The sequence below is a fragment of the Ranitomeya imitator genome, chromosome 2 (genome assembly GCF_032444005.1).
Source record: "Ranitomeya imitator isolate aRanImi1 chromosome 2, aRanImi1.pri, whole genome shotgun sequence".
NCBI classification, from domain to species: Eukaryota; Metazoa; Chordata; class Amphibia; order Anura; family Dendrobatidae; genus Ranitomeya; species Ranitomeya imitator.
Window position 1 is genome coordinate 761187345 of NC_091283.1, and position 12673 is coordinate 761200017.

The 12673-nt window shown below is 44.0% G+C and overlaps 1 protein-coding gene across 1 annotated transcript in view; it reads left to right on the plus strand.

Moving 5' to 3' along the window:
* LOC138665675 (uncharacterized) overlaps positions 1 to 12673 on the plus strand; it is a 169095-nt gene that overhangs the window by 121440 nt on the left and 34982 nt on the right. Inside the window, exons 9-10 of the mRNA XM_069753373.1 lie at positions 3663 to 3841; positions 9231 to 9378. Coding sequence (XP_069609474.1) covers positions 3663 to 3841; positions 9231 to 9378 — 327 coding nt within the window. The remainder of the gene's footprint in view (positions 1 to 3662; positions 3842 to 9230; positions 9379 to 12673) is intronic.

The window sequence follows — 12673 nt, forward strand, 5'->3', positions numbered from 1 at the left end:
CCTGGGCTTTGCTAATTTTTATCGTCGCTTCATCTGCAATTTTTCTAGTATTGCCAAACCATTGACCGATTTGACCAAGAAGGGTGCTGATTTGGTCAGTTGGTCTTCTGCTGCTGTGGAAGCTTTTCAAGACTTGAAGCGTCGTTTTTCTTCTGCCCCTGTGTTGTGTCAACCAGATGTTTCTCTTCCGTTCCAGGTCGAGGTTGATGCTTCTGAGATTGGAGCAGGGGCTGTTTAGTCGCAGAGAGGTTCTGATTGCTCAGTGATGAAACCATGCGCTTTTTTTTCCAGGAAGTTTTCGCCTGCTGAGCGAAATTATGATGTGGGCAACCGAGAGTTGCTGGCCATGAAGTGGGCATTCGAGGAGTGGCGTCATTGGCTTGAAGGAGCTAAGCATCGCGTGGTGGTATTGACTGATCATAAGAACTTGACTTATCTTGAGTCTGCTAAGCGGTTGAATCCTAGACAGGCTCGTTGGTCGCTGTTTTTTGCCCGTTTTGACTTTGTGATTTCGTACCTTCCGGGCTCTAAAAATGTGAAGGCGGATGCTCTGTCTAGGAGTTTTGTGCCCGACTCTCCGGGTTTGTCTGAGCCGGCGGGTATCCTCAAGGAAGGAGTAATTGTGTCTGCCATCTCCCCTGATTTGCGGCGGGTGCTGCAAAAATTTCAGGCTAATAAACCTGATCGTTGTCCAGCAGAGAGACTGTTTGTCCCTGATAGGTGGACGAATAAAGTTATCTCTGAGGTTCATTGTTCGGTGTTGGCTGGTCATCCTGGAATCTTTGGTACCAGAGAGTTGGTGGCTAGATCCTTTTGGTGGCCGTCTCTGTCGCGGGATGTGCGTGTTTTTGTGCAGTCCTGTGGGATTTGTGCTCGGGCTAAGCCCTGCTGTTCTCGTGCCAGTGGGTTGCTTTTGCCCTTGCCGGTCCCGAAGAGGCCTTGGACACATATCTCTATGGATTTTATTTCTGATCTTCCCGTTTCTCAAAAGATGTCAGTCATTTGGGTGGTCTGTGATCGCTTTTGTAAGATGGTCCATCTGGTACCCTTGTCTAAATTGCCTTCCTCCTCTGATTTGGTGCCATTGTTCTTCCAGCATGTGGTTCGTTTACATGGCATTCCAGAGAATATCGTTTCTGACAGAGGTTCCCAGTTTGTTTCAAGGTTTTGGCGAGCCTTTTGTGGTAGGATGGGCATTGACTTGTCTTTTTCCTCGGCTTTCCATTCTCAGACTAATGGCCAGACCGAACGAACCAATCAGACCTTGGAAACATATCTGAGATGCTTTGTTTCTGCCGATCAGGATGACTGGGTGTCCTTTTTGCCTTTGGCTGAGTTCGCCCTTAATAATCGGGCCAGCTCGGCTACCTTGGTTTCGCCATTTTTCTGCAACTCTGGGTTCCATACTCGTTTCTCTTCAGGACAGGTTGAGTCTTCGGACTGTCCTGGTGTGGATACTGTGGTGGACAGGTTGCAGCAGATTTGGACTCATGTAGTGGACAATTTGACCTTGTCCCAGGAGAAGGCTCAACGTTTCGCTAATCGCAGACGCCGTGTGGGTCCCCGACTTCATGATGGGGATCTGGTTTGGTTATCTTCTCATCATATTCCTATGAAGGTTTCCTCTCCTAAGTTTAAACCTCATTTCATTGGTCCGTATAGGATTTCTGAGGTTCTTAATCCTGTGTCTTTTCGTCTGACCCTTCCAGATTCTTTTTCCATACATAACGTATTCCATAGGTCATTGTTGCGGAGATACGTGGCACCTATGGTTCCATCTGTTGATCCTCCTGCCCCAGTTTTGGTGGAGGGGGAATTGGAGTATATTGTGGAGAAGATTTTGGATTCTCGTGTTTCTAGACGGAAACTCCAGTATCTGGTTAAATGGAAGGGTTATGCTCAGGAAGATAATTCCTGGGTTTTTGCCTCTGATGTCCATGCTCCCGATCTTGTTCGTGCCTTTCATGTGGCTCATCCTGGTCGGCCTGGGGGCTCTGGTGAGGGTTCGGTGACCCCTCCTCAAGGGGGGGTACTGTTGTGAATTCTGTGGCAGAGCTCCCTCCTGTGGTCACAAGTGGTACTTCGGCTGATTCTCTCTGTGAGCTTCTGTTGGTGGAGGGAAGTGGTACTGCGGCTTCTGAGTTTCCTCCCTCAGGTGATCTGGTGAGGTCGTTAGGTGCTTCTCTACTTAACTCCACCTAATGCTTTGATCCTGGCTTCCTGTCAATGTTCCAGTGTTGGACTTGCTTATCCCTGGATCATTCCTGTGGCCTGCTGCTCTGCATAGCTAAGTTCTTCTTTGCTCTTTGTTTGCTATTTTTTCTGTCCAGCTTGTCTAATTTGTTGCTGGAAGCTCTGGGATGCAAAGGGTGTACCTCCGTGCCGTTAGTTCGGTACGGAGGGTCTTTTTGCCCCCTTTGCGTGGTTTTCTTTAGGGTTTTGTGTAGACCGCAAAGTTACCTTTTCTATCCTCTATCTGTTAAGAAAGTCGGGCCTCACTTTGCTGAATCTATTTCATCTCTACGTTTGTCTTTTCATCTTAATTCACAGTCATTATATGTGGGGGGCTGCCTTTTCCTTTGCGGTATTTCTCTGAGGCAAGGTAGGCTTATTTTCTATCTTCAGGCTAGTTAGTTTCTCAGGCTGTGCCGAGTTGCATAGGCAGAGTTAGGCGCAATCCAAGGCTGCCTCTAGTGTTGTTTGGAGAGGATTAGGGATTGCGGCCTGCAGAGTTCCCACGTCTCAGAGCTCGTTCTATGATTTTGGGTTATTGTCAGATCACTGTATGTGCTCTGACCGCTATGTCCATTGTAGTACTGAATTGCCTTTCATAACAGTCCCCACCCGCACACAAACACAGAGTCTCTGCTCATACACCGCCCACACTCGATTATAGTGCATCATTGCACTATGGAAACTTCCGATTCCGGTATCCAATATCGAAAAAATATCGGAACTCAGTATCGGAATTCCAATACAGCGAATATCGGCCGATACCCGATATTTGCAGAATCGGAATGCTCAACACTACTCGCTATGGCTATGCTTGGAGCTAATTTTTTATAACCAAACCCTGCATTACTCTTCTCCACAACTTTATCCTTGACCTGTATAGTGTTTTCCTTGGTTTACATGATGCTGTTTGAGCCCTAATGTTCTCAAAAAAACCTCCAAGAATAAATTACACACAGGAGGACTCAATTTACTAATTATGTGACTTATAAAAACAATTGGTCACACAGGATTTTTATTTAGGGGTATCATACTACCTGGGCTGAATACAAATGCAGGGCAAATTTTTCAGATTTGTACTTTTAGAAAACTATGAATCATTTTCTTTATAATTCACACATTTTTGTTACTTTGTGTTGGTATAGCACATAAAATCACAATAAAATACATTTCAGTTTGTGGGTGCAACGTGAAAAATGGGGACAAATTTGCAATATTTAAAGACAATATTGTTGTTTTAGCTGTGAAAACATAGGTTTTTATTAAAATCAAATAAACTAACAAATAAATAAATAAATAGTAAATATACTCATGATGTGTCACAACTACAGCCAGCTGGTAATAGTAAATGGTAAAATAAATATATCATTAATTGATGCATTTGAAAAAAAACATTAACATGGGAAATGTAACATTTTGCTCTCTTCAAGGTGACAGCAAGGAGAATATTCCAGCTTATTTTAGTGCACCTGAAAGCCTATCCAACAAAACGTTTTCCGAATATAGTGAAGTATGGATGCTTGCTGCCACCTTCTATTCAATCCTTTTATATGGTAGACAACCATTTGAAGAGCTGGTGCATCTCAACGTTTTTGATTTTATAAAAGAGGTACATTTTAAAATACACATGTTACATAGTAGACGACTAGGCAATACATTGTTTTGATATGTGATAAAGTTGTAATTGCTCTCTCACTACATACCACACAATTTTACAAAAATACCGTAGCTAGAATTCAGGACAAAGCAAAGGACCATGATCCTAAATGTGAGACACTTCCAATACAATTGTAAGCATTAAAAAAAAGCATAAGGAGCATTTATACCTTGGATTTAATAAAGAAGTGGTCAAGAAACCTGCATATCACAAGATATACACAGTTTATTGAAATAATCTATATGTAAAAATAAGTTCCAATAATGCAAGAGTCACAAAATGTTGAACAATCAGGTTGGTGAAGACACAATTGTGGGTACAGCAGCACAGGTCATATAATGGCAGTTCATAAATAGAAAAGAAAATAGAAAAACTAAGTATAATGAAAAAAAAGTAAATACATGAACAGACGCAATGTATCCAGAAATGGGGTAAGCAGTGCTACGACGTGTTGCACCAAAAGTCCACCAAGGAGATGGAAAATATAGTTAAATGCCCATGTGGCAAGGTAACTAAATGTGCACCCCGGAGACCCTGCATGCTAAACCCAATCTATTAAAGGCGCACCGATCAGTGAGCAATCATGTAAAACTTGGTTCTTACCATAAAATGCAGATGTGCAAATACGCCTGTGCGCGTCACCAAGATCTCTGACACTTGCTTCACGCTGGCTTCCTTGGGGGTCCAATGTATTGTGTGTGTAGAGTAAGGTATATATACCTGAGCACCAGTCTCATCAGGTGTCCAAGATGAGCGCCACGTTCAGTGGACTCATGTGGGCGGGTCTCCGCTGCCATGTGCATCACCACTTAGAAAAAATGCGTGTCAGGAAAATAGTTCCTGTGACATTAGGTGACATGCATCGCTCAATGCAGATGCCTTCGGTGACAGAGGCAGGTAGGAGGAGTCGTGCTCATGCGTGCCTAGCGGTAGCGATGTTTAAAGAAATACGATGTGCATAATACACCCGCGTGGTGGACATGTTTGAAAAGGGCACAAATGTGGGCATGGGTTATATGTGTGTAAAAACAAAAAGGGGAGATGGACAACCAGGAAAGACAAGGTAAGATCAAAAAGAGAAACAAAAGGGCAATATGGAATATACAGTGGGTACGGAAAGTATTCAGACCCTTTTAAACTTTTCACTCTTTGTTTCATTGCAGCCATTTGGTAAATTAAAAAAAGTTCATTTTTTTCTCATTAATGGACACTCTGTCTGCATCCCATCTTTACTGAAAAAAACAGAAATGTAGACATTTTTGCAAATTTAATAAAAAAGAAAACTGAAATATCACATGGTCATAAGTATTCAGACCCTTTGCTCAGACACTCATATTTAAGTCACATGCTGTCCATTTCCTTGTGATCCCCCATGAGATGGTTCTACTCCTTCATTGGAGTCCAGCTGTGTTTAATTAAACTGATAGGACTTGATTTGGAAAGACAGACACCTGTCTATATAAGACCTCACAGCTCACAGTGCATGTCAGACCATGTGAGAATCATGAGGTCAAAGGAACTGGCCAAGGAGCTCAGAGACAGAACTGTGGCAAGGCACAGATCTGGCCAAGGTAACAAAAGAATTTCTGCAGTACTCAAGGTTCCTAAGAGCACAGTGGCCTCCATAATATTTAAATGGAAGAAGTTTGGGACCACCAGAAGTCTTCCTAGACCTGGCTGTCCAGCCAAACTGAGCAATCATGGGAGAAGAGCCTTGGTGAGAGAGGTAAAGAAGAACCCCAAGATCACTGTGGCTGAGCTCCAGAGATGCAGTAGGGAGATGGGAGAAAGTTCCACAAAGTGATCTATCACTGCAGCCCTCCACCAGTCGGGCCTTTATGGCAGAGTAGCCCGACGGAAGCCTCTCCTCAGTGCAAGACATTTGAAAGCCCGCATAGAGTTTGCTAAAAAAAGCACATGAAGGACTCCCAGTCTATGAGAAATAAGATTCTCTGGTCTGATGAGACGAAGATAGACCTTTTTGGTGATAATTCTAAGTGGTGTGTTTGGAGAAAACCAGGCACTGCTCATCAACTGCCCAATACAATCCCTACAGTGAAACATGGTGGTGGCAGCATGCGATGGGGGTGTTTTTAAGCTGCAGGGACATGACGACTGGTTGCCATTGAAGGAAACGTGAATGCTGCCAAGTACAGAGATATCCTGGATGAAAACTTCTTCCAGAGTGCTCTGGACCTCAGACTTGGCCGAAGGTTCAACTTCCAACAAGACAATGACCCTAAGCACACAGCTAAAATAATAAAGGAGTGGCTTCATAACAACTCTCTGACCATTCCTGACTGGCTCAGACAGAGCCCTGACCTAAACCCAATCGAGCATCTCAGGAGAGACCTGAAAATTGCTGTCCACCAACGTTCACCATCCAACCTGATTGAAATGGAGAGGATCTGCAAGGTAGAATGGCAGATGATCCCCAAATCCAGGTATGAAAAACTTGTTGCATCATTCCCAAGAAGACTCATGGCTGTAATAGCTCAAAAGGGTGCTTCTACTCAATACTGAGCAAAGGGACTGAATACTTATGACCATGTGATATTTCAGTTTTTCTTTTTTAATACATTTGCAAAAATTACTACAATTCTGTTTTTTTTTCAGTCAAGATGGGGTGCAGAGTGTACATTAATGAGAAAAAAATGAACTTTTTTGAACTTACCAAATGGCTGCAATGAACCAAAGAGTGAAACATTTAAAGGGGTCTAAATACTTTCCGTGCCCATTGTATATATATGTGTGAAGGAATGACATGACATATAACAAGTATATCAAGGCCCATTGACTCTCAATAAATACACTCAATATGATACTCATGATAAAGCAAACATATACCACAGGCAAATATAAATATAACACAAATAATCATAGTTCAATAAAGCAAATCATGGCCGTAGGCAAGTAGCATAAATCCTGGAAATACAGTGAATTGGAGACAGAGGAAAAGGCAATACAGTCCAAATCATTCCCCAAAATGATCAACTGCTAATTTAGAAAATAAAAATAGAAAAACACAATTAAAAACCAGGAAACAATAACCTATAAAAAAGAGAGTGCATAAATTCTTCATTATAGAAATGATGAAAAACTAAATTGTTGATTAAAACCAGATGGGGTCAAAATCGCCAAGTTGACAATCCATCGGCACTCAAGCTGCGTCAAAGTTCACTTAATTTTACAACCCCTTGTGCCACCATGTACCCAGTCAATCCCCCGATTTTGAGGTGGTCAGGATTGCAACCATTGCGCAGCACCTGAAATGACGAGGGATCATCTTGAGCAGTGAAACATCATTAGCAGTTGAGCTTTAATATCCCTCTCAAGTACGGACATGCAGCTTGTGTGAGGTGAGGGCCACATGTCTCATGTTGCAGGGACATGTGGCGTAATGTCAATTTTGTGCTCAGTTAAGAATTCATTAATTAGGATAGTTCAAAAAAATCTAAACTGTGAGATGAGAAAGATGCATTTAACTAGTTACTGTGTAACTAACAATAAACCAATGTAGTAAATACTAACTGTTTATTATCTTTTTATATGCAAGACATAAAGTACAGAATTAAAGGGATTGTCTGCTACCTTAGGATAGTTCATCAATGGCACCCGGCATCCTTGCTGATCAGCTGTTCCCGATGTTGACAACTGCCAGAACTGTATAGCTCATTCAACTGTATAGTGGCCATGGCTGGGTACTACTGGGGCCATGGGGTACTCGGTACCGGGTCTTTTGGTTCACGGGGGGATGTCACAGTGGCTGACGTGGTCCGTGGCCCTGGGGCATCCGTGCAAAAGGGAAATGTCTTTAAAGGGATAAAGTTTGTGTTCATGATGCCACCTGTGGTATTCGGTCAGGGTGACCGATGCTGCTTTAAGGGGTCCACTGGGGTGATGTTATGGCAGCTAGATGGTATACCTTCCCACAGGTGAAGTGTATCCCCAGGGCTTCCCGGTGTGTAGATGGTGGATGGTGAGAGGTGCAGAGAAGAACAAGGACACAAGGTTGCAGTCTCTTTACCTTTACTGAAGACTTCAGCATCCACAGTCCAGGGCACCAGATCACAGGGCAGGCAGAGTCCGGCCAGTTTGGAGGCAAGTCCAGAGTCCCCTTGTCCAGGTGAAAATCAGTAGCCTTCCCTTACGCTGCAGTGTTGTAGTACCTTACTGCCTAAGGCTTCACGTAAGGTCCTCACAGATGTAATGTCTTTCTCTCTGTCCCCCATATAAGATAGGTTAAACCCATATGACTGGTGGCTTGAGGCAGTTTATAGGGACTCTATCATGCCCCAGCCTCTAAGGGGTGCCACCGTGCCTCCTGGGTGTAGGGCGGACAGGTAACGTGAAATTAGCATTCCTGCCGGTCTCTGGAGCAAGGCATAAAGGTCATTACTCCCTCGGTGTTCCGGCTACAGGGATTCCGCGCCTTAGAAGGAGGCAGCCGGTGTAGGCTTGGTCCCCTTCTGGTATCCTCTCCTTTGCTACGACTTCCTTGCACCCTCGCTGTAATACAGTTCTGCCTTTGATGTCTCTTCCTAGGAGCTGCAGCTCTGAGGGCATGCACAGTTCCGTGTCCTTCTCCCTCGTTCTCTGACAGGATCCCACCCCTGCCAGGGACCAACTAACTGAGCGGACCTCAGCCAGCAACTAGCTAACTTTCCCTACAGAGTGACCTAATAAATAGGAGCAGAACCTCCCCCTGGTGGCCTGGAGTGTGAAATGTGTTGCATGTTTGTGATACCTGGATGCAGTTATCCTTCTTTGCCTCCAAACATAGCATCACTCTCCCCAAGAGGAAAGCAATACCACTGCGACACCAGGACCCTGGGGAGCCGCACTACACATCTAAAATCAATTCAAATTAAAAGGGGGTGGATGTGCAGTACCCAATCACAGCCATTATTCCGTCAAAGGAGCAGTGCTGTGCAGCTTCACAACTGAGCAGTTCCGGCCACCGCTGACACTGGGAATAGCTGATCGATGGGGTGCAGAGTGTTGCACCCTCACCAATCAGACATTCATGACCTTTCCTAAGGATAGGTCATCAATATTAAAGTAGTGGACAAACTCTTTAATGTATTATGCAAAATGGTGCAAGTTTCACATATTCATTGAGTTGGAGCCCATGGCGAAATATGTTTACTTGACCCCACAAAGTAGGTCAGACACATATTTTTATATAAAATTTCATTTTTATGTACTGATAATTTTTACCAAAAATGTTTAATATTTTCAGCATATTTAATCCAGTCCATTAATGCTAGAATATTTTTTGTTGTTGAGTCATAGTGATGTACAGGGATTTAACATAAATCTGAATTTTTTGTAATCACAGATTACATCCCAACACACTCCGAGCACACCAATCTCATTCCCTCCTGATTTGTGGGATATTGTAAAAACCAATCTGGATTGTTGTGTTACAAATCGCACACAGACTGCAGCAGTGTTACAGGAACTGCAAGGATTCCAGAATAATTTGGGTAGGTGGAATATATACTGTATAATTAATTAATATTACTGTCTGCTTGTATAATCAATTAATTCAGTTTGTTATTTTCTTTTCTATTTAAAGGGTAGAATGTAAGCCCGCAAGGGCAGGGTCCTCTCCCCTCTGTATCAGTCTGTCATTTTTAGTTTTGTTTACTGTAAGTGATATTTGTATTTTGATGTAACCCCGTCTCATGTACAGCACCATGGATTTAATGGTGCTTTATAAATAAATAATAATACAATTAACCTGCCAACAAAAATTTGCTTAGTAAAGTACACAAATGACCACAGTGGCGCTGTGATACTGATTAAAATTATACTTGTGGTGAAGAAATTCATTTTGTGGATTTTGTGTAATAAGGGTTTGAAGTTTTCTTACAGCTTTAGGCTTTGGGACAGGACTGTGGGGCAAAACTGTGGGTAGGGTCTTTGGTTCAGCCACGGCCCCTCCGCTGCTCACGTTGTCTTTGTAATCCACCTAGTTTAAATTTCATAAATTTCATGCTGGCGCCTTCCAAGGCACAGGCAGCGCTTGTGCACATTGATCACAGTGATGTAAATAAATGTGGGACGTTTGCCACTCCATCACGATGCTGAAAATATGTCTCCCATACCTATAGGGCCTACTACTGTCACAAAAAAGCAATATTCATAACTGGAATCCAGTGCCGACAAGTCTACCATCATTGGCCAAATGTTGCTTTTGAAAACAGGAAGGGTTATCCACACGGGGTAGGTGTGGGGGGTAATTCACACCTGGCTGCTTGTGTACAGACTTTGTGTCTACTCTCCATTGGATAACCTACTTCAATTACCTGTCCACAGCAGGTTGTAGCTGAACAGGGGTCAGATGGAGTGTCAAGAGTACCGTATATACTCGTGGATAAACCGAGTTTTTTTAGCACTTTTTTGTGCTGAAAACCCACCCCTCGGCTTATTCATGAGTCAATAGTCCCACGAAGCTGGCGGGGGAGGGGGAGCGGCAGGTGACAGAGGCAAGAGCCGGTGGCTGTGGCTAAAGCCTGTGCTGCTGCTAATGAGAAATTAATATTAATTTCTCTTATAGCGCGCACAGTGACACCTGCTTCCAGAAGACATCGTACTCACCCTCCTGCGCGCCCTCGGAGCATCTCGTTGGTCCCGGCACCCTCACAGCATCTCGTTGGTTCCAGTGCAGAGCAAACACGTGGCCCCACTCATTAAGGTAGTGAATAATGCATGCCTCTCCGCTCCCATCGGCGTGGAGGAAATATTCATTACCTTAATGAACGGGGCCATGTGATTGCTTTGCACAGGAAGAGCTGCCGGCACCAGAATCAATGAGATGCTGCGAGGGCACCAGGACCAACGAGATGCTGTGAGAACACGTGGAAGGTGAGTAGGATTTTTTTTCCTTTTTTTAATACAAACCATTCATACAAGGAAGGGGGATAAGGAGCCATGCATACCAGGACAGCGATGGGGGGAGCCATGCATGCCAGGACAGCGATGGGGGAGCCATGCATACCAGTACAGGAAGGGGAGCCATGCATACCAGGACAGGACAGCGGAGCCATGCATACCAGGACAGGACGGCGGAGCCATGCATACCAGGACAGGACGGCGGAGCCATGCATACCAGGACAGGAAGGGGGAGCCATGCACGCCAGGAGAGGACAGCGGAACCATGCATACCAGAACAGTGGAGCCATGCATGCCAGGACAGGACGGGGGAGCCACATACCAGGACAAGACGGGAGCCATGCCTACCAGGACAGGGATAAGGGAACGATGCATACCTGACTTATACTCAAGTCAATAAGCTTACCCAGGTTTCCATGGCAAAATTAGGTGCCTCGGCTTATACTCAGGTTGGCTTATACTCGAGTATATACGGTACTAGCTCTTGTTCTCTTTAAAAGTTGTGATGAAACAATGCTTCCATACCCAATATAAGGGTGATATATCCCCTCTCAAGAGATTGCCTAATAGATTTATCCTATTTTGACATTATATTTATGACAATAGGGTTATAACCAAGGAAAACAATCATATACTGTACATGTATATGAGGGTACCATACTACAGAAGGTAAGAAGTATGGTAATGAAAAGTATTCACTTGTAATGCTAACACAGGTTCTTGATGACCTTTACAAGTTTACTTCAAAGAGTGTCACGGAGGTATTGGGTAGACTAAAGCTGATTACCCGGGCCCCTGCGATATCCCTCAGACTAGGGAAAACCCTGTCTGTCCCTCTTCCAGAATTTACACTGATGGTGTGCTTGTCTGGGCCACCAGGCCTGACCCTGACTCCTGTTTCAGCCCTGTGCTGAAACCTCCACCCGCCACCCAGTGATAAGACCACACACCAACCTACACAGAAAGTACAGACAGGGAAAACTAAAAACGCATCTCGCGCAGACACACAGGAAAACACTATAATGTGCACAGGGCAAAAATAAACACAAATATAGGAAGGAGAAATATGACAAAGGATAATACACCACCAGATACAATACTTCAATTGTTATGAATAGGTAATTCAGAACTACAATGGACCTAGTGGTTAAGAGCACACAAAGTGACCTGATAGTTACTAACATAGAGCGAGCTCTGAGACGTGGGAACTCTGCTGACCGCAATCCCTAATCCTATCATACCACACTAGAGGTAGCCGTGGATTGCGCCTAACGCTCCCTATGCAACTCGGCACAGCCTGAGAAACTAGCTAGCCCTGAAGATAGAAAAATAAGCCTACCTTGCCTCAGAGAAATTCCCCAAAGGAAAAGGCAGCCCCCCACATATAATGACTGTGAGTTAAGATGAAAATACAAACACAGAGATTAAATAGATTTTAGCAAAGTGAGGCCCGACTTACTGAACAGACCGAGGATAGGAAAGATAGCTTTGCGGTCAACACAAAACCCTACAAACAACCACGCAGAGGGGGCAAAAAGACCCTCCGCACCGACTAACGGTACGGAGGTGCTCCCTCTGCGTCCCAGAGCTTCCAGCAAGCAAGAAAAACTAACATAGCAAGCTGGACAGAAAAAATAGCAAACAAAAATAATAATAATAATTTTTATTTATATAGCGCCAACATATTCCGCAGCGCTTTACAAATTATAGAGGGGACTTGTACAGACAATAGACATTACAGCATAACAGAAATACAGTTCAAAACAGATACCAGGAGGAATGAGGGCCCTGCTCGCAAGCTTACAAACTATGGGGAAAAGGGGAGACACGAGAGGTGGATGGTAACAATTACTTTAGTTATTCGGACCAGCTATAGTGTAAGGT